The sequence below is a fragment of the Xenopus tropicalis genome, chromosome 2 (assembly GCF_000004195.4).
Source record: "Xenopus tropicalis strain Nigerian chromosome 2, UCB_Xtro_10.0, whole genome shotgun sequence".
NCBI lineage: Eukaryota > Metazoa > Chordata > Amphibia > Anura > Pipidae > Xenopus > Xenopus tropicalis.
The window spans coordinates 18,593,302-18,615,597 of NC_030678.2; the positions used below are offsets into that span (position 1 = coordinate 18,593,302).

The window sequence follows — 22,296 nt, forward strand, 5'->3', positions numbered from 1 at the left end:
GTATTTGTTGGATTCATATTTAAAAAAAAAAAAGATAATATTAATACATTAGTTCTTTGTTTTCACTCGTCTCACTCTGACACCATCCTACGAAATCTCCCGGGGGTTTTAGCCCTTATGCAGATCTTTGACCCTCTATAGTGGCAGGCAGGAATCTTTTATCCCCAGCTGGTATAACTAGCCTACATGGTATATTCAGGGAAAGATTTCTGGCCTATCCTAGGTTCCCGCTGAGATTATCTTTAGATACCACGGCATAGTGATTTGGGGGTTATATGCCAGTTTTGATTTATTCCTCATGACTCCATGGGATCAAGCTGTAATATCTATGGAACACCGATGCTCACAATTAGGTATAGAGTCTATATTTGTAACTAAATGGTGTATATACTAAGGTTCCATTGATCTTTCCCTACATTCATTATGAATTGCATTAATTGTTTTTGTTAAGTGCTCTGATATTTAGAGAACAAACCCCCCCCACAAAAAAGACTAAATTTGCACTACAACAACCGCCACCACATCTAATTGTATCTGTATGATGCCCAACTAGTTGGTACAACCTAAATTTACAAATGCTTCACCTATTATCTCAAAACATTTGAAGCCTGTACTTACATACTTTCGAATTATGTTTTATAAAACTGATGGTCCCAGGTCAAGTCAGGGGACAATTTAGGGGATACCTATTGGGGTCAGTACAGACATTAGATGCAGTCAAACTTCACAAGGCAGTATAATCTCCGAAACTGGTTTTGAAATGTATTTATTATATGTAAGTGAAGGCAATAGGCATTTCACAATAGGGGTGTTGCCTGGAAATCAGTCTATTCTGTACAGGTCTCTTTAGATCCAACTAGCCCAATGCTGGTAAAGATGCACTTCTGACTGTATGGTATGGGTTTAGGGGTGTATTTATTAACATTGGAGACAAACATCACCAGTGATGTTGCCTGTAGCAACCAATCAGCAATTAGATATGAACAGTTACCTACAAGTTAGAAAACCAAATTAAAAATCTGACTGGTTGCTATGGGCAACATCACCAGTGATGGGCCACTGTGGGCACAACTGCTGCTCTGCTTCTTTATATGCAGTCAGGAGCAGCAGGCTGTGGTTGCCATGGTACCATTGGGAATACTACATGTTTGTTTGCAGCAGTGCCCTTGAGGAAACATGGCTGCCCCCATTGGTGGATACACATGTCATTTTAGGTGACTGCACAGCTTTGGCTCATTCTAAATTGATATATAAAGGATAAATGAAATGAGTGTTGCTGCTAGTGTCATTTAACAATAGCAGGAAAGCCTTGGTTCAAGGTCCCTGTACCCCAAAAAATTTTGGGCAAGCTGTTGAAGAATGATCTGATTTCACTGTATGACCATTTCCTTTTAAGGCTGGCAGTCTCATACATTAAATTCACACGAGCCCTGACATGCTAAAAATAATTTAAAAAAAAAAGTGATAGTTGGGACCGCGTGAGATGCCAGTTATAGAAGTAGGATGCGTTGCCATATTTATTATCGTATCCATCTGACCGAAGGGTCCGGCCAAGCAGTGCTTTCATTTACCCAAGGGCAGTGATCCTTGGCCTAAGAATAGCTGGGTATGTGGCGCTGTGTGACATTAGGGCTGTATAGTCTGCATATCACAAGGGCCTGGAATATCTTTCATACATGGGGAATTCTGGTGCCATTTCAGTTGCTTTGCCAACATTTCTTATATGCAATAAGTACTATATGGCAGCTCCTCGCATTCTCCAGCTTCAAAGCTTCTCATGTGCTCCACCCATCCTATAGAATTCCCTTGCCATGACAGACGAGTGTTCCATGAAAGCCCATGTCTCACCACAGTCCCCTTCATCCCTGCTGCCTTTCTCCATATAATAAATTAACCTTTACCCCCTAAAGTGCTGCCCGCTGTCCTTCTCTTGCACTCACAATATTGGGCAACATTGGTTCTTTAATACCAAGTTATAGGTAGGTACTAAGATCTTAGAGTAAGGTGTGTCTCCGTCGTTCTAGCACTTGCACCTTCCACCAGGGATGTTTTCCCTGTAAGTAAACCTTTAGTTTGGTATAGACTGGCCTATCCTTAGCACCTTTTCAGTTGGCCTTAATTTATTATCTTTTATAGGTTTTTAAATCATTTGCTTCCTTCTTCTGGGCTGGGCTGCTGAGGTCACAATAACGGTTTTGAAGCTACAATTTTATTACTTCTCTTTCTTGCCTGGTTGCTAGGGTATCGGCCCCTAGAAACCAGATTTCTGCCCTCCAAACTGGAAACCTGCTGAACAACCCATTTATCTTTATTTGTGGAGCTCCCCATGTCCTTTCCTCCTTCAAGAGGTGGATCCAATGAATGTACTGATCTCCTGCGCTTGTTTGTGGAGCTCCAATTAGTACCAACACCCTAACTGTGCTTTATATACACCTAGGGGATCACCTGATCCTGACCGTCACATGGGTTAGACCAAAAGACTCCCACCAAAGACAGACCAAAGACTCCCACTGTCTTTCTTTTGCTATTTTTTTGTAAATGAAACTGCACATGGAGCATCATCTCTCCTTAGGTTATCTGCTACTCAGTTGGGTGGAGTTGAGGTGGGACAATAGGGCTTTAGTCCCACTTTTCCTGCCAGTGCAAATATAATGAATGAGCTTTGTATTGTCACCACTTAGTAGTGTTCTCTCTCCCATATAATGAAGTACTGTGGTGCAGATACCAATGGCATGTATACGTTGCACTATTATTTCCCTAGCCTGCTGCTTTAGGCTGGGCAGGAGGTAGGTGGTGCACAGTTCCAACAGACTGTTGAAAGTATCTGGAGCTGGAGTCTAGTGGTACCTTAACTGCCCCTAGGCCCAGGACTGGGGTTGGACCGTGAATTTGCTCTAACACAAGAGCATATATGACAATACAACAAGAACGTTTTTCCCCATATGTAATAAAAGGCAGTAAGTTTGCCTAGTAGCAGTAAACCATAGCAACAAATAAGCAGTAAATGCTACCTGCTGATTGGTTGCTATGGGTTACTGCTACTGGGTAAACTTTGTACCTTTTATTACATAACGTAGTGATCTGTGCCGTATGGCTAAGCTGGGCTACCACTTTCCCCATGCGCCCACCCACAGCCGCTTGGAGTTAATCCTACATGTTGGACGGTGGCCATTGGTGAGGTTCTAGCTGCCCCAGCAATTGTATCTCGCTGACTGAGGGCAGTGACATTATCAGTTTCTCTGCGTTTATTCATGTTGCTCTTTTTGCACTATTTTAGGAAGGGATCTTCAGGAAACCTTTTCCCACTCACAAAGGCTTATCCTGTGTGACAGCAGCTAACCATCCGTTGCCTCATTTCATCTGCTCACTGACCTCTCTGTCTAAAGAACTCATACTTACGTCCCAGCCAGGGCAGTCAGTCATTTATTCCAGGCACTTTGCATACTCACTGGCACTGCGTGCTCCTAGTACATTAACTGCCATGTAGCATCTGCCACCCTTTACCTAAGAATATCTTGGATGCCTGCTTACTTCCCAGAATGCTTGAAGGACCAGGGCAACATGGCCAGGCCCACACTTTCCTTAAAGGGATTCTGTCATGATTTTTATGGGGTACTTTTTGTTTCTAAATTACACTGTTACATAGCAAATAATTCACTCTACCATTTAAAATGTTATTCTTGAACCAACAAATATATATTTGTAGCTGTAATATTGGTGAGTAGGCGCCATCTCAGTGCATTGTGCCTGAGTCTGAGCTTTCAGAAGGAGCCAGCGCTACACATTAGAACTGCTTTCAGCTAACCTATTGTTTCTCCTACTCCCATGTAACTGGAGGAGTCATGGTTGGACTTGGGTGTGTTACTAATAAGTGCTGTTTCCATATCTACCACTAGATGGGGCATTGGAGACACAGAGCCCTAGCTGCACTGTATAGTTCAACCAGTTGGGTAATGGAACAATAGAGACACAGAGCCCTAGCTACACTGTATAGTTCAACCAGTTGGGCAATGGAACAATAGAGACACAGAGCCCTAGCTGCACTGTATAGTTCAACCAGTAGGGCAATGGAACAATAGAGACACAGAGCCCTAGCTGCACTGTATAGTTCAACCAGTTGGGTAATGGAGCAATAGAGACACAGAGCCCTAGCTGCACTGTATAGTTCAACCAGTTGGGTAATGGAGCAATAGAGACACAGAGCCCTAGCTGCACTGTATAGTTCAACCAGTTGGGTAATGGAGCAATAGAGACACAGAGCCCTAGCTGCACTGTATAGTTCAACCAGTTGGGTAATGGAGCAATAGAGACACAGAGCCCTAGCTACACTGTATAGTTCAACCAGTTGGGCAATCGAACAATAGAGACACAGAGCCCTAGCTACACTGTATAGTTCAACCAGTTGGGCAATCGAACAATAGAGACACAGAGCCCTAGCTACACTGTATAGTTCAACCAGTTGGGTAATGGAACAATAGAGACACAGAGCCCTAGCTACACTGTATAGTTCAACCAGTTGGGTAATGGAGCAATAGAGACACAGAGCCCTAGCTACACTGTATAGTTCAACCAGTTGGGTAATGGAGCAATAGAGACACAGAGCCCTAGCTACACTGTATAGTTCAACCAGTTGGGTAATGGAGCAATAGAGACACAGAGCCCTAGCTGCACTGTATAGCAGTTAGCTATACAAATGAATAACATAGGTACAACTACATTGTGCTGCACACTAAATCACAGATGGCTAGGGCCACAGTTGTATGGCTTCCAATGAGAAGCTCTGGCAAAGGTAATTTTCAAATTAATTAACCCTATTTGGGATAGTGCTGGTTGGATGATGGACAGGATCAAGACCATATTTGGGCACAACAGGAGTGGAAAAGTGGGGTCTTGGATAATTATCCCTCCTTCCCCTATGGCAGTGATCCCCAACCAGTGGCTCGGGGACAACATGTTGCTCCCCAACCCCTTGGGTGTTGCTCTCAGTGCCCCCAAACCAGGGAGTTATTTTTGAATTCCTGACTTGGGGGCAAGTTTTGGTTGAATAAAAACAAGATTTCCTACCAAATAAAGCCCCTGTAAGCTGATAGGGTGCATAGAGGCCCCTAATAGCCAATCACAGCCCTTATTTGGCTCCTCCATGAACTTTTATGGTGCTTGTTTTGCTCTCAAGTCTTTTTACATTTGACTGTGGCTCACGAGTAAGAAAGGTTGGGGATCCCTGCCCTATGGGAATGACCCTGCACTGGGCCCAATGGTTTCTGCTGGTAGCCCTGCATAGCTGCACTGCATATTCCAATCAGCTGGGTAAGAGCAGAACCTTTCCATGCGTCATTGTACCACTCGCTGTACGTAGTGCAGCCTCTCTGAGCGACCTGCAAGAAAATAAATCACGCGGGGCAACAAAGAACACAGAATTTTATTGTTTTTTTTTTACCCTACATAAAATGTTAAAACGTTAAATATCATACAAAGATGAAAAGTGCAATATAAGCCAGAGCTCATGTTTAATGTGTTTTTCCCACGTACAGAGTTACTTTACAGGCATGCACAATGTTAGCTGCATGTGTATCCACCAATGACAGATCAGAGAGCGTCGCTGGGCTCCGGATCCGCCGCACAATAAATCATCAGCACGGAGGTTGTACTTATGGCCTAAAATGGTGAAGGAGTCACCGAGGCAGAAGCAGGACCGGATCCTTATCTCAAAGGGGACCCCGGAGCCACTAAATGACCAGACTGTTGTGTATGTTTATATGATGAAATAAAAGAAATCGGCACAAAGATAAACAAAATACATATAACCCAACCCATAGCTAGCCGGCCGACTGTCACTGAACTCCAACTCCCAGCATTCTCAGCGGAATGGTTCAGGGACAGGTGGAGAGCAGCAGCAGCTTGGCTTTCCCCACTCTCTATAGCAAAAATATAAATAAATCTATACATTCTTCCATGGTGATTTTAAAGACACAATAATGGTAATTTTCTTTCTTTCTTAGGATTGATGGAATTAAGAACATTCTATAATTGTGAGGAATGAAATATACCCAATAATAACTCCTTAAAACCCATTTTCTGGGTTACTTTGCTGGTACCTCTGCATCTACACATGCCCCCCCAGATATACATAGCCAATCACCATGAAACCCATTAACCCAGATATTAATTGCTCCTCTTAGCACTTTTGCAATTTACATTAATTTTCTATCTTTAGTAGTTTCTCCGCTATTAGCAGTTTTAGAGTGCTGTTACCAGGCTTTCAGCACCAATGGCTGCTTCCAAGTTACTATACAAGCACCAGTGCACACATGGTGCTTCCCATGTCAGTGGATATATATATCGCATTCTGGTTCATTCTATAACAGGATGAGAAAAAGAAGTGGGACTTAAATAGCATAAATCGCACTGCAAATCACAAACTTGCAATGAAACCACTGGAAGCACTGGCGCATCACTTGCACATTGGAAGCATTAGGCCTTGCTGCACATCCCACACTGAAATAAAAGGTATCCTTAGAAACTGTGTCTAGCAACCAGGAGTGGTGTCCATGGTTATGGAGTATGGGCACAAGAGTCTAGAGGAAATTCCTTGGCTGTTTATTGACTTGTGTAGATGGAGGGGTTATTTATGTTTGCACCAGATGCAATGCAATGAGCCCTGTAGCGCTTTTGCCACAGGGCAGGCAGTAAGGCCACGGTTCCTTCATAGCTCCCTGCCCCTGCTAGCACTTAGGTTAGGGTTGAAATTTGGGTGCAGGTTAGACTAGGGAAGCACACTCCTCCTCTGCTCCCAAAGTTTCCATCTTGGAACAGAGTACAGAGTGGAAAGACGCGGGTATGGGTTTGGTGCAGTTCTACAATGGCAACATTTTGTGGGTTAGGATTGGGTGTGGGATAAGATTTTTTGGGTTAGGGTCACGTGAGACGTCTCTGTGCCTCCCAGGGGTGTAACTATAGAGGAAGCGGAACCCAAGGTTGGCGGGGGGAGGTGGCAGGACAGCAGAGGCTGCTTCCTCCATAGTTGTAGAAATCCCCACATGCTGAGCCCCTCTGAAGATCTTTTTGCGAAGGGGCCCAGCACGTTGTTGTTGCACCACTGGTGCCTCCCCCTCATACGGCACTGTTAACACATTCTAAGGGCGCAAAGACCTGTGCCAAAACACATGGTAGTCTGCACCTGTTTTTGTACTTTATAAATTCGCAAATGGGTATAAGTACTGGTTTCTTACCATTAACTACAATAAGTAGAGTACAGGTTAGCGCACAGCACCCATAAAACACCTTTCAGCACAAGAATATCACATGCTGTGAGCTACTCATGGCTCTGTTCATTGTTGCCAATGGGAAGCCATAGTACCAAGGCCTTCGGCAGAGCAAGCAAATTCTTCTAAAGATTTCTCACTGACCCTGGCAAAGAAAAGGCACTATATCTGGGCACAGAATTAAGTTTCATGTCAATTGTAACAACTGGGCTGCTGTTGAACATCAGTTCCCAAGGGACTGGGGACTCCAACATGTGGTGGAGTTATAGGGGTTCCCAACTGGTTCTTGCCCTGACCCACTGGCCACAGCCGATAACTTGTCATATCAAAGACGTGACATTTTGGAAAACAAAAATAGTGGGCAGAGTTATAAACTACAATCTAGCTAACTACATTGGGATCAAAAAGGACATAAAGAAGTTCCAGTTCATTATCACTATGGGGATTTTCACATAATTTAAGGCACTGAGAAGGAATTTTGCAGCATATGGCGGAACTGAATTGATCAGGCAAGGGATTACTGGCCTGGAACAGCACATCAGCTGGTATATGCGGAAGCACTATGACACAAGCCATGTTTTTATGGCATGTAAAGTATGTGGCACTGTCCCCTAAGCCCCCTCCCACAGAGGCACCCCCAATACTGGCGCTGAATCTGAAGAGTTCTGTAGAGGGGTTGGTGGCCGCTATCTTTCCTCATGTCAAGTCTGATTTGTGGTTCCTGGAAGGCGACCCCCACTGAGGAGCTGGGCCGGTTGGTGACATCTGTCTAGGAGCCAAAGGCATGGGCAGTTCTGCAACACCGATACATGGGTGCCCAGTGACCATTCAGGGAAGGCCGTCAGTGTAGATACAGAGGGTTGGGGAGTTCAGGAGGGGTGAACTTACATAAAGTGGGCCAAATAGGACTGACCCCCTGATGGCCCTCATTCAGGACAATCTTCTCATTATGCAGACCCAATGCGAGACAACCTCATCAGTGGATTAATTGGGCAAAATTTGAAACCAGCCCAGTAGATATCTGCCCAGATAGCAGTCGGGAAGGATTCTAAGAGTTGCATGTGTCTGCAATGCGGTGATGCACATGGGATTTCCCATTTAAATGCAGTTAGAACTCATGCTTTTTAAAAATACTTTTTCTTTTTTACAGAATTAATACTCGTTAAAATGCTTAAAAAACACTCTAAGGTAACAGCAGTTTCTATACAGCTTCAAAATGTAACAAAAACACCTCCATGCCTTCATTTTTAGCCACAGAACTACAACTTCTGTCTCACGTGGACACCCCAGCTCTCAGCTGCCGTGGGATGCTGGGAATGAGCTGGGGCCCCAGTAAGTTTTATGGCCCCGTGTTTGTTTTCCTTCACACAGCTTTTCTGTAACAGTTTCTATCTAGATGATACAGTTTGAAGCACTAATGTAACTATAAGAGGCAGCTTTTGTTCTACAATCCTGTGACATTTCTCCAAACTTGCTACAATTGCACGGAGCTATTTTAGTTTTAGGGCCATGAATCTACCCAGGGATAAGGCCACAAAATGTCCAGGGAGCTACTGCTGCCACTGCCAGTTCCATAAAAAGGCTCGGACTATTATTGGATCTAAAAACAACAGTCTGCCAGCTGGAGTAGAGGCCAAAGTTAGTCCATATCAGTGAATCCTGGTTTGTCGGCCTGGCCCTAAACACTGAGCATCTTGCTTTATATACACACGAGGGAGCCGGTTCCATGCAGTACATACAACGCATTTCCTTTGGGGCCTCGTCTCAGTTCAGTACACATTGGTCTGTCCAAGAGATTCACTATAAAGCGAAAGAACAGCTCATAAAGCAACATTTTCTTCTGGATTTTGTCTTTAATGCAAAAATAGATAATCTTCCAGTCCAGTCTATACTATTCACAATCGTGTCCCATCCGAGAGAAACATGTAGGCAGTGGTCAGTATGGCCGCCCTCACTCTGTCTTCTCATATGACAAATGACTTTGTGTGCTTGAATTCCTGCAGGCAGAAAATAAACACACACATTACTGTCACTGGTCAGAATAGCGGGGCGGGTATGGATTGCCTTCTACACGTTTGTCCTCCATGTAATTTGTATTATTGCACTGCAGGAAGTACTCAATGGCTTTTTGGTGAAATTTCAAGAAAATGTATATTTGCTCTACTAGATACTCCCAGACATTGATGCTTAACTATATGTACAATTTGAGGTGAAGGCAAATGAGGTTAATGAGTAATAGGATAGTCTTTTCATATGTTATTAGCCTACTGGCACTAGAGCAGTGGTTCCTAAACTGTGGGGTTGGCCATCTTTGCTACAGTGGCTGGAGAGGCCCATTGGGTGAAATTTCAAGAGAATGTCTATTTGCTCCTAGAAACTCCCAGAAATCCAAGTTTGAACTTAAATGAAGACTTTGTTAATGTCCTATATATTTCTGTAGCTAGTGTGAAATGACCATTAGACTGCTGTTTTCATATTAGCCATGCCATACTAGTCATGTCTTTAAAGGAAAAGTAACACTAAAAATTTTTAACTAAAAAATCTATTCTACCCTCCCCCAATAATTGCCCTATCCTGAAAACCATTTGTTATTTTGAATGCTTTAGAAGAAAATACCTGTAAAAAACTTGCCTTCCTGTCATTTGAACAAAGGCGATAGCATGCTGGGGAAAGTATCGGGAGATGCATCAACTATGCAGCGATTGATTGATCGAGCCTAGCCTGACTTCTGTAAGGAGTCAGGCTGGGCTCGATCAATCGATCGCCGCATAGTTGATGCATCTCCCGATACTTTCCCCAGCATGCTATCGCCTTTGTTCAAATGACAGGAAGCCAAGATTTTTTAGTTAAAAATTTTTAGTGTTACTTTTCCATTAATCTAGTTATGAGCTAAGAGCGGTGAAACAATAATGGACTTCAGAGAAGGACATGAACCACATAAGACTTATTCACTATAGGGAAGACTTGTTTACTATAGGGACACATAAGACTTGTTCAACTATAGGGAGACATCAGACTTGTTCACTTTAGGGAGGACTTGTTCACTATAGGGAGAACTTGTTCACTATAGGGAAGACTTGTTTACTATAGGGAAGAATTGTTCACTATAGGGAAGACTTGTTCACTATAGGGAGGACTTGTTTACTATAGGGACACATAAGACTTGTTCAACTATAGGGAGACATAAGACTTGTTCACTATAGGGAGGACTTGTTTACTATAGGGACACATAAGACTTGTTCAACTATAGCAGTGCTGTCCAACTTCTGTTGTACCGAGGGCCGGAATTTTTCCGACCTATGTGGTGGAGGGCCAATAATGGAAGCCAGTTTTGACCACTCCCCTTTTTGAAACTGCACCCACTTGAAACCACACCCATGTTATCACATGACCATGCCCATATTAATGGTTGTAGTACAGCAAAAACCTGCCATACTCTGCCTGCCCTACCCTGCCTGTATGCCATACTCTGCCTGCCCTACCCTGCCTGTGTGCCATACTCTGCCTGCCCTACCCTGTCTTTGTGTGTGCCATACTCTGCCTTCCCTACCCTGCCTGTGTGTGCCATACTCTGCTTGCCCTATGCTGCAGGTGTGTATGGCACACACAGGCAGCATACAGTGACACAATGCTGGCACTGCTCCTACAGTCTGCACAAAAACTATATATTAAAAAACTTTTTAATTGCAGTACCACCTCAGTATATGTTCTTTTTGTAGTGTGCAGGGATTATTTGTGGGTTTCTACTGCTCCTGAGGTGTGAACAGGGGAACAATGGGGGTGATTACAGCCTGAGCCTGAGGTGTGAACACTGCAGGGGGTGAACAATGCAGAGATTAAAAGGTGTGAACAACACAGGGGATTACATGTATAAACAATACAGCCTGATTACAGCCTGAATCTGAGGTGAGAACCATGCAGGGGGGCAGTTAATCACAGTACTGATACCATTTAAAGCTTACACAAGAGTAAGCCATCAAAGCAGCCAGACAGGTGGGGGGCCGCACAGAGGGGGGTCGCGGGCCGCATGCGGCCCGCGGGCCGCCAGTTGGACAGCAATGAACTATAGGGAGACATAAGACTTGTTCACTATAGGGAGGACTTGTTCACTATAGGGAGAACTTGTTCACTATAGGGAAGACTTGTTTACTATAGGGAAGAATTGTTCACTATAGGGAAGACTTGTTCACTATAGGGAGGACTTGTTTACTATAGGGACACATAAGACTTGTTTACTATAGGGATACATAAGACCTGTTTACTATAGGGACACATAAGACAGGGTGGAATAGGCTAGGTGCAATATCATATTGTAATTTTTAGAATATTTTTGGCCCAGTACAAGTGAGATTACAATGCAGCCATGGATAAAGGAAGGGTCTTTAAGCCACAAAGATGTCAATGGACTCTGAGCCGCCAGCGAGATTATCATTCAGTCCAGCATTTGCAAATAACTAAGAGATCACAGGCTTCCTGAACTATATAAATGTCAATGAACTATGAACCAGTCCAGCACCAAATATTTACCCACTGACGACACTATTTGGGGGTCTTTACTTTCTGCATCTGAATGCACAGATCCAGGGCACAAAGGTACCTGCCTAAACACACATTTGGCCATAAGAGGCATAACTATTAGCGAGTGTGTTTAATTAAAAAGGTGGGAATTCAAAGAACTGGGTTAATGCTACTGCAGAGATGTAACCCATGGCAACCAATCATCATCTTGCTTTTGTTACTCATAATGCAGAGCTAATTGCTGATTACAAAGAGTGGCTTCTCTACAATAAGTTTACATTAATACCCTCTAGATCGATGGCTTTTATTCATTTTGGGGCTGTAGCCCCTAATCTCTAGTGCAGCAATTGTCCAGGACTCTTCATATATTCAAGTGAATAGTTTAAAGGGGGTTTTCACTATTGAATTAAGTTTTAGTATGATGTAAAGAGTGATATTCTTACAACTTTTGCAGTTGGTCTTCATTTTTTATTATTTGCGGCTTTTGAATGATTTGGCTTTATGTTCAGCAGCTCTCTAGTTTGGCATTTCAGCAGCTATCTGGTTGCTAGGGTAAAAATCAACCTAGCAACCAGGCGTTGTTCTTTAACGAGAGACTAGAATGTGAATAGGAGGTTGCCATAATAGTATGGCAGTCAGCGACCCCCATTTGAAAGCTTGAAAGAGTCAGAATTCAATAATTGTAACAAAAATGAAGATGAAAAGTTACTAAGAACTGGCCATTTTATAACATACTAAAAGTTAACCTGAAAGAGAACCATCCCTTTAATGGTTACTCTGAATTCCACCCAAAGTACAGGCACAGCTGTGGAAACGCGCTAAAATCGTCACATTCTCCCTTTATTTTATAATTGAGCTGTTAATTAACACCTAAGTATACATGTTATACAGATATCTATAGGCCTCCCATGTGATAAATGGGCTAAAATACAAAATAATGATTACATATTTATATATATTATATATACAGTATAATACATATATATATATATATTTATACTAGACACGGCACTTACATTTTCCTTCTGCGATGCTGTCTTCTGAGAAGCTTCCTTCCTGTAAATGACAAATCAATCAGCATTTATAACTATATATTCAGTTTGAACGCCATTAATAATGTATATTCTACTGAAATACCAACTGTTTCTTTTATATGATGTTCTGGCTTTCAGTGCACATTATTAAATACTAGCGCTTTTCTATGATCTACACCTTAGGCCAGGGGTGGGCAAACTACGGCCCGCGGGCCACATCCGGCCCCTTGGCCTTTTTAATCCGGCCCACCGACGACGACAAGTCTCATCACGCGAGACTTGGTGTCATTGGCGGGCCGGAATTAAAGAGACGAAGGGGGCGTATCGCTGGCCTGGCCCTGCCCGCCCTGGCCCGGTCCGGCCCGGGGGTGAGTAAATGTGGCCCGTGAGCCAAAAAGTTTGCCCACCTCTGCCTTAGGCATTGTACAGTGCACCAATACGGAAATGATATCCTTGCTAGTGGCGTATTGTGACATCAGAAAGTGGTGTTTATAATGCAAAGAGAGCAATGCTAATAGGCACGGCAATGGGAGCTGCTCTAGCAGATTATATATACCCAATAGGGGGATAAAAACATCTCAATATAGCTATCTATGGGTAAACATAAGAGAAAATACACCCATAATTCACTATGAAGATTTTCCTTCATCCAGGTCATGGTATATCTAGTATAAATAAATCTAAAGCAACTGGACTTGCTAAGTAATCATTGAAGACATTTCACTACTCATCCGAGCAGCTTCTTCAGTTCAACTGACTGGTATGGGAAGCCCTCAGCATATAAACTCTTCCATTAATCCAATCACAATGGCACAATGGCAATGGGATTATGGCACAAATAAATAAAAAAGCCATGATACTCACCCGGATGCGTTTCCTTCTGGAAAGAAAAGGGAAATGAAAAAAGGGGATTAATGCTCTGTAACAGAATCAAACTAAACACGGCAAAATATCCAACTAAGGCTGAATAAATGTATGCGGAGCTGCTGATATGTGCGGCACGGTCACACAGCGGTGCTTGGAAACAGCCAGCATACAGCCTTAAGGGTGAAGACACATGGAGCTACTAGTAGCAGCTTCTAAAATAGACAATGCTGATCATTTACTGATAACAGTCTCAACATGTGTTTAGCAGGGGCAATTCTTAGTATTGTCTATGGCAGGGTATTTTTTTGGCGTTTAGTAGCCGTGAAAAAGTAGCTGCTACTAGTAGCTCCGTGTATCTTTACCCTTAGGTGTCCTACCTACAACAGTAGGGATGAACATTAAATGCAGAAAAACAGTGTCTGTCTCCATGGCCACAGGTATATATCCATGTGACTAAAAGGGACCAACCAGTAGTAGGTATGCACCACCAGGCCAGGTTGTGTACTCGACCGGCAGCCAGCAAAGAAGTGCCCGGAACTGTGCTTTTGCAGGTTTAAAAACACCCCTACTGGCGCTTTAAAGGAGAATTAAACCTTAGAAATGAATATACAGAATTGCTATACTTTATATACCACACTGAGTGCATCAGCCTAATTGTTCAGCATCTCTATAGTAGTTATGATTTAGGCCTTCAATGTTGTCACAGGAGCTCCCCATCTTGGATTTTGTTAGAAGTGTCAGTGACACTGCACATGCTCAGTGGGCTCTGGGCGGCTATTGAGAAGCTGAGCTTAGGGGTCGCAGCAAATTTTCAAGCAGAAAATGAGGTTTGTCTGTCATATAAGCTGATGCTACAGGGATGATTTTTAAATTCTGATACTAATTGCTCTGGTTAATTAGCTGTAAATCTGAATAAATTACAAATCAGCCTTATATTGTGACATTTATAGTCTATATACACAGTATAGTGTGAGTGGGTCCCTAAGCTCAGGTAAGTGCCAGCAGCACAGAGTATGGGCAGGGAATCCGCAGCAAAGAAGATGGGGGACTACTGGGGCATCTTTGGGGGCACAGATCTTTCCTGCTAAAGGGCTATGGGGGCCTTGGGCTGGTACAGGAGCCCAAAACATAATGTGCAACATTTCTAATCTACTTCTTTAGTTAGGCTTTAGTTCTCCTTTAAATGCTTCACATTCAGTGGGATGTGGAAGGGACTGTTTCAGCTCTTCTTGTCCCTGTGCCTTAAAACCATTAACACTTAAGCTAAAAGACATATTTAAAAACACATTTAAATGCAATATGTGTTTTATACTGGTGACTATTCACTTACTGTGCATATTATGCATTCAGCATGGTTGGAATGAGCCCCCTAAACCCACATATAAATCTGAACACGTGTCCAACTCCGAGGGCTGTCGCACAGCTTCGCAGTCAGTGGTTGAACAGGGACTTGTGAATATTGTCACAAGAAACTGACTCAAGCTTTTTTAGGACAAATATATGAAACCATGTGATATCAAAGGCGACCTACTGTTATATGGTGGTTTTATGCCCCCTATTCTGGACCGTGTATGTATATATGTATGTATGTATAACTTTATTTATAAAGCACTAGAAGGGTACGCAGCGATGTACAATCTTACAAAATTACGCACAGGGAGGACAAGTGTTATAATAAAAACAATAAATGTGTATAAATGCACAGGGAATAAGTGCCATGTGGTATGAGACACAGTTGGAAGGAGGTCCCTGCCCCGTAGAGCTTACAATCTAAGTAAGTTGACTCTGCAGCCATAAGGCCCATGGAGTAGGGGGCATAGAATCCCCTCAGTGTGCCACAGGCCCGAGTAATGCATCTCTCATTGCTGTTAAGTTCATTTGAAATGCAGCGAAGCTACAAAATGGAATAAAAAAAGGAATTTGGGACATGCTATTGTTATTGCTGCCAGCAGAGGGCGCATGTCAGTCAGTTTAACAACAAAGTCAGGCAAAGGCTCTGGCGAGGCTGGAAAATGTCTAAAGAAATAAACGGTGCAGTTCCTGTGCGAGGGGCATCAGCGCTCACTTCCTTTGTAACAAAAATAGAGGAGCCAATGTAAACACCACCCTCCAGATGGAAATGATGTAATTCCTATCTGGCAGCCCTTCAACTAAAAACTACACTTCCCAGCAGCCCCTTACAGCCAGGAATAGGGATTAGAATCAGCTGGAGGGCAGCACTCACTGTTATCAGGGTTAGAATGGAGTGTTGGGGGCAAAATGTGCTATTTTAGGCCTAAGGCTGAATAATCAGTTGCACAGATAATCCAAAATACATCCCCATGTCAATGTATGGCCAAAGCTTGCACCCCAGGGGAACATTTGTTGACACTTCAACTGCCAAGACCTTCACTATCAATATCAACATTTTAAATGAAGTAGATGGGAATGACCCATTAAAGGGAAAGTCAAGTTAAAATACAGAAGCTGCTATATAAAGAGCATTTGTATATATCAGTAATCTGGCCACAGTTCCAAGAATATAACTAATGGCATCCCCTGTCATGGCTCCCCCTAGTGGGCACAGCGACACAATACTGCGTTAGACTTGGATTGTACCAAACCAAAATCAACCCCTAATCTGCATGTTTATATTTGAGAAAAATTACAAAATTGTATCATCTGAGAATAAAAATTGTGATCAGTAATTCAGTGCATTTTTCTGACTGAACATAGTGAGGAAGGCAAATTTATTATTTTTTAGAATTCAAATGTTTTCATGTGTTTTCCTTGATTTGAATATTATTACATCAATTTTTTTTTCATTTCTATATTAAACCTAACCCTTAGGATTTGCCCAAATGAAATGCTGGAACAGTACGACATATTATTCTTTTTATACCCTCTACTGCGAGTCCATTCTAGGTACCAGGAAACAGTTAAACTCAAGAACTCATATTATGTCCCAAGCCTGAGCTTATTTTTCTCATTTGCCTTCCTCTATTTCCTTAGACCAAACACTATACATAGATTCTGAGCCCCCCGCCCCCTCCGGTGTGTTTTACCCTATAGAATTAGTTGTTATGCAATGTCACTTCCTGCTCCTGTTGTTTCTTGGAGTAGAAATGAAAAATAAATATGGATTCTGTTTTGAATCTCTGGGCACAGAGGGCAGCGAAGGCTTTATCTCATTTCCTTCATTCGCCTGATGATGTCACAACGCATTCAGGAAACAGGAAGGGCCCATTGGACAAGAGATGAATGTTAGCGGGAGGCGCACCGTCAGAAACACTCAGTGGAACATTCCAATACAGGGTTATGGCAAGTTGCATATTCAATGCGCTGCGTATTCTTGTAGCATTTAAAAATAAAGTTATAAATGAAATGTTTCTCCCCTTATTGTTTTTTAAGGATTTAGCTCTCCTTTAAAAGAGAAGGAAAGGTATAAACTAAGTAAGCTTTATCAGAAAGCTCTAATACAGCCATAAGCACTCACAGTAATGCTGCACTGAGTTCTCTGTCAAAAGAAACACAGGATTTCTTGTCTCATTTTTTGTAAACATGATGTTCCAGTGTCTGACTTCTCAGAAACAGCCTTAATTCCCGGGGCCAGAGTCTGTGCAGTTCTCTTCTCTCTCCCCTCTCCTGCTTCCCCCTCCCACTAGAATGCTAAGAACTCCCTCCCCCTCCCTAGGAATGTGGATCTCAGCTATAAAGGCTAGAGCTGCAGGCAGGAAGCTACAAAGACCAAGCTAAAATGGCAGCTGCTAGCTTAAGCAAACGGAGAAAGCTTCTAAAGCTGTTTGCTCAGGTATAGTAATGGTTTCTGCAGAATAAATATAGCATTCTAGATGGCACTAATGTGGCAAATCTATTGGCAGTAAAATGCCAAAATGACTTTCCTTCTCCTTTAAAAACGAGTAACTTAAATCACAGTGGGGCAACTAAAGGCACAAATTGAAGAAATAACCCCTACATCTTGCAATCCATGACCTTAGCAATCCATCCTCCCCTACATTCTCCTACATAACATTTGGGTGAGATTACTGTAGTTATACCCTAGTAAACAAGAGGCGTGTATGGATGTGAAGATCAAGGCCCCATTCTTCTGCCTCCTGCGTGGTGTGTTCACTGCGGAGGAAAAAGGCGAAGGGAGTGGGCCATGCTTGCCGCAATGTGACCCCTATTATTATTATTATGCCAGTACTTTTATGTTGCTGGCAGTGAAGAATTTATTCCCCAATAATGTGACTTGTCCTTGTGTCAGACAGCAATCAAGCCTTACTTTATGGCCGTCTCCTGACGTGCTTTATAGCAAAGCATATAGACAGGCAGTAGTCAAGGCTAGCTCAGTGATCCGGGAAATCCAGGAATTCCATCATTCCCCAGCACAGAACAATCAGATATATAAAAGGAACAATATGCCCTATTTATTGGCACAGCTCACAATCACTTCCTGTATGGGTTTAAATCCCTGGCATAGACTGGAAAAGGGAGCTACAGGTATGGGACCTATTATGCAGAAAGGGACCTTCCTGTAATTTGGATCTAAATACCTTAAATCTACTAATAAATCATTTAAAAATGTTTTGCCTCCAATAATGGTTATTTATATCTTGGCTTGGATAAAGTACAAGGGGTCTGTTTTATTATTACAGAGAAAAATCATTTTTATGAGTTTGATTTATTTATTTCAAGTTGGAGCTTTCTGGATAACGGGTTTACGGACAGGGTCAGACTGAGGTGGCACGACATCTGGAAAAAAACATGATGGGCCCCTGATAACGGATCCCATTCCTGTATTATATGGGAGAGCACAGGCAGAGCTTTAATCTCTCCTCCCACTTTGCCATTTTGAAGGAAGGAAAGGGTGCTAAACTGGCAACGTGGTAGCTGCTTATTTGGTAAGTGGGAATGCTCAACATTTAGGCAGATTTTAATACAGGTAAGGGACCCATTATCCAGAATGCTCGGGACCAAGGGTATTCCAGATAAGGGGTCTTTCTGTAATTTGGATCTCCATACCTTAAGTCTACTAAAAAAACAATAAAACATTAATTAAACCCAATAGAATTGTTTTGCACCCAATAAGGGGTAATTATATCTTAGTTGGGATCAAGTACAGGTACTGTTTTATTATTACAGAGAAAAGGGAATCATTTAACCATTAAATAAACCCAATAGGGCTGTTCTGCCCCCAATAAGGGGTAATTATATCTTAGTTGGGATCAAGTACAGGTACTGTTTTATTATTACAGAGAAAAGGGAATCATTTAACCATTAAATAAACCCAATAGGGCTGTTCTGCCCCCAATAAGGGGTAATTATATCTTAGTTGGGATCAAGTACAGGTACTGTTTTATTATTACAGAGAAAAGGGAATCATTTAACCATTAAATAAACCCAATAGGGCTGTTCTGCCCCAATAAGGGGTAATTATATCTTAGTTGGGATCAAGTACAGGTACTGTTTTATTATTACAGAGAAAAGGGAATCATTTAACCATGAAATAAACCCAATAGGGCTGTTCTGCCCCCAATAAGGGGTAATTATATCTTAGTTGGGATCAAGTACAGGTACTGTTTTATTATTACAGAGAAAAGGGAATCATTTAACCATTAAATAAACCCAATAGGACTGTTCTGCCCCCAATAAGGGGTAATTATATCTTAGTTGGGATCAAGTACAGGTACTGTTTTATTATTACAGAGAAAAGGGAATCATTTAACCATTAAATAAACCAACCCGCAATTAGATTTGAACAGTTGCCTACAAGTTAGAAAACAAAAGCAAATATCTGATTAGTTGCTATGGGCAACATAATTAGTGAGGTTGGCTTACACACTATAATAAATATGCCCCCAAGATGTGATCTCTATGTATTATTCCTATTCTCCTACTTCATTGTCCCTAATTTCTCCCTAGGTTCACCCCGCAGATCTGCCGCTTGATTTTGCTGTCGGCTGGGGGATAAAAAAAAGGGCAAATTATTTTATATATATTGAGGTTTGGCATTGTTCACTGGGCGTTACCTTCGTACCAATGAAGGATAATAATACATACGGCCATTTGGCCTTTCCAAGCAGGAAATTGATTGTGAATTTTCCAGAAAAATAAAGGAAACACTGGGTGGAATTTTCTGCGGTGCCTACTTTTTAATTAACTGCCTGTTCTAAACCTTTCCGGGCCCTTTGGCTAAAGAAGGATCAATAATTCCCTGGAAGCAATTTAATCATAAAAAAAGACAATTTGTGTAGCTAGGAGGACACTTCTAATTGGATCAACAAATCATGCACTTGTTACAAGCTGTCAGACGAGAAGCACGTCTTCCTTGCACTAAATCTGCCCCAAACCCAGCACGGGATAGGCACAATTACCCAGAGAAATAGCCCCAATATAGGGGCTAAATACCCCCTTCATTGACTCGTTAGAAACACACAATTTAAATGGCAAACAAAGGGGAACTTCTGTCCCTCTGGCTCATTTTTAAGACAAAGCAAAACTGTGGATCAAATCAATAAAGTAAACAGGAGCCTGTGGGCAGCCGTATAAATAACAGTGATTCATTGATGACACAGTCCCTTAAGTACAGTTAAAGCAGCCAGCATGGAGGAGCTGACAGTTACTTGCACGACATGCCAACCTCAGGGCCTTGAAGACCTTCTACCATCATTTACTGGCATAAAATTAACCCCTGCTGTGCAGGTAAGGTTAAAAATTATTTAAATCACAGTACTTTCTATGCTTTCTCTGTTCTCAGTGACTCTGGGCAACTTTGCCCACGGGCAGTAACCCATGGCAACCAATCAAGTTGTTGTGGAGACACTGTTCTACATGCAGCTGGTTAAAAATCACAGATTGGTTGCTATGGGTAACTGCCCACAGGCAACTTTGCCCAGTGTTGATAAAATAGCCACACCTACCAGTGAATGGGGTTGGTACCTTTTCTTTGCCAAGGTTGGCCACCCAAACCCAAAGAAAAATGCCTTCTCAGCTGCAATTCTGTCTGAAAAGATGACATGCAAATGGCAGCCCCCCCTGGGCAGCCCATTGTGCAGGAACCTGAGTCAGTTCTGCTGACTTTTCTGCATATTTTTTGGGGGTTTCCCCCCTCTTGCCAGTGTGCTTGTGTTGCTGACTAGCACAGTGTGTGCCAGATGGCACTCCTTTCCTCTCTGGTGGTGCAACCAAGATGGCAGCTCTCATGGCTGTAACATGGCTCCAGTGCAGCAATTTTTTGGCACGTTAGGCCAACGGGCTTTGCTGGTTTGGTGCCAAGTTCAAAATAAAGGGACACCAAGGACTCGAGTTTGATGCCCAATTCTAGGACTTATTCTGTGAGTTCCTGAGAGCATTCTAATTTGTTGTCTGGTTTCTGCCTCTCCTGCTTCATTCTGGCTACTCTGACCACTGCCTGCCCTGACCTTTGCTTGAATTCTGAGTGACTCTTAACCCTTTGGATACCACATACAGGATTTTGTCTGCCTACCTACACTGAGCTTTCTCCTTGGTCCTGGCTTCATTCCCGCTTAGGGCCAAGCAGGCCTTGGCACACGGTAGTGATGTGCGGGCCGGTCTATTTTCGGGTCGTGGGTGGGTTCAGGTCCAGCTTCTCTGCTTGCCCTCCCTTCCTGCAACCTTACACTGCTGGCTTCCTGGTTCCGGCTCTCTAATTTATGGGCGTGTGCCAGCCCCGACCCACCCCTTTTGTGATGTCAGCGGTGGGCGGGTTGGGCGAGGGTGTGTAAATAGAGGGGTCAGGTAGTGTTTGGGCTGGGAGTGGGCAGGTTAGGCTCAGGTGCGGGTCAAGAAAAACTCGACCCACATATCACCAGCACACAGTGTACAGTTCAACTATATAACAGTCATCAATTCCACCTATAGATCTTTACCTGTTGCTAAACTCCCGACACCCTCTCCCCAAGGGCTGCTGGGAGTGGTACCTTAACACAGGCTGGAAACCTTTAGGTTCTTGATCACAAAGTGCCACTTACTTGAGAAATATCCTTTTCTCTGAGCATAGAACACACCAAGTCCACAAAACAGCATGACAAGCGCCACAACTACGACTCCTGCTATGATTCCAGCTACATTCAGGTCATCTGTAGAGAAGAGAAACAGACAATATTACTCACACATTCAGTGATGAGGAACAAGTTGCAGGTATGCAAAATATAAGCTGCCCAATGGGAGCCTTTCTCCTGAGTGGTAGAAGGACCTAGGGATATTATATGCTATGTGGGAAACCCTCAAAAAGGGGTAGTTCCCCTTTAAGTTTTCTTTTAGTATGTTATAGAATGGCCAATTCTTAGCATCTTTTCGATTGGTCTTCATTTTTTACTTTGTATAGTTTTTTATTAATTATTTCCAAGCCTTCACTGGGGGTCACTGACCCCGGCAGCCAAACAACTATTGCTCTGTGAGGCTACAATATTATACTATTATTACTTTTTCTTACTTATCTTTCTATTCAGGCATCTCCTATTCATATTCCAGTCTTTCATTCAAACCACTGCCTGGTTACTGTGGTAATTTAGACCCTAGCAACCTGATAGCTGCTAAAATTTCAAACTGAAACGTTGCTGCACAAAAATCTGAATAATTCAAAAACCACAAAATACAAACTGAAGACCAAC

The 22,296-nt window shown here is 42.7% G+C and overlaps 1 protein-coding gene across 1 annotated transcript in view; it reads right to left on the reverse strand.

Moving 5' to 3' along the window:
* Window positions 1-8,402: 8,402 nt before the first annotated feature.
* The window catches only part of jam2 (junctional adhesion molecule 2), a 73,812-nt gene continuing 59,918 nt past the window's right edge, over window positions 8,403-22,296 (reverse strand). The window contains 4 exon segments of the mRNA NM_001078750.1: window positions 8,403-9,259; window positions 12,797-12,836; window positions 13,679-13,694; window positions 21,655-21,762. Of these exon segments, the coding sequence (NP_001072218.1) occupies window positions 9,227-9,259; window positions 12,797-12,836; window positions 13,679-13,694; window positions 21,655-21,762 (197 nt within the window). The 3' untranslated portion in view covers window positions 8,403-9,226.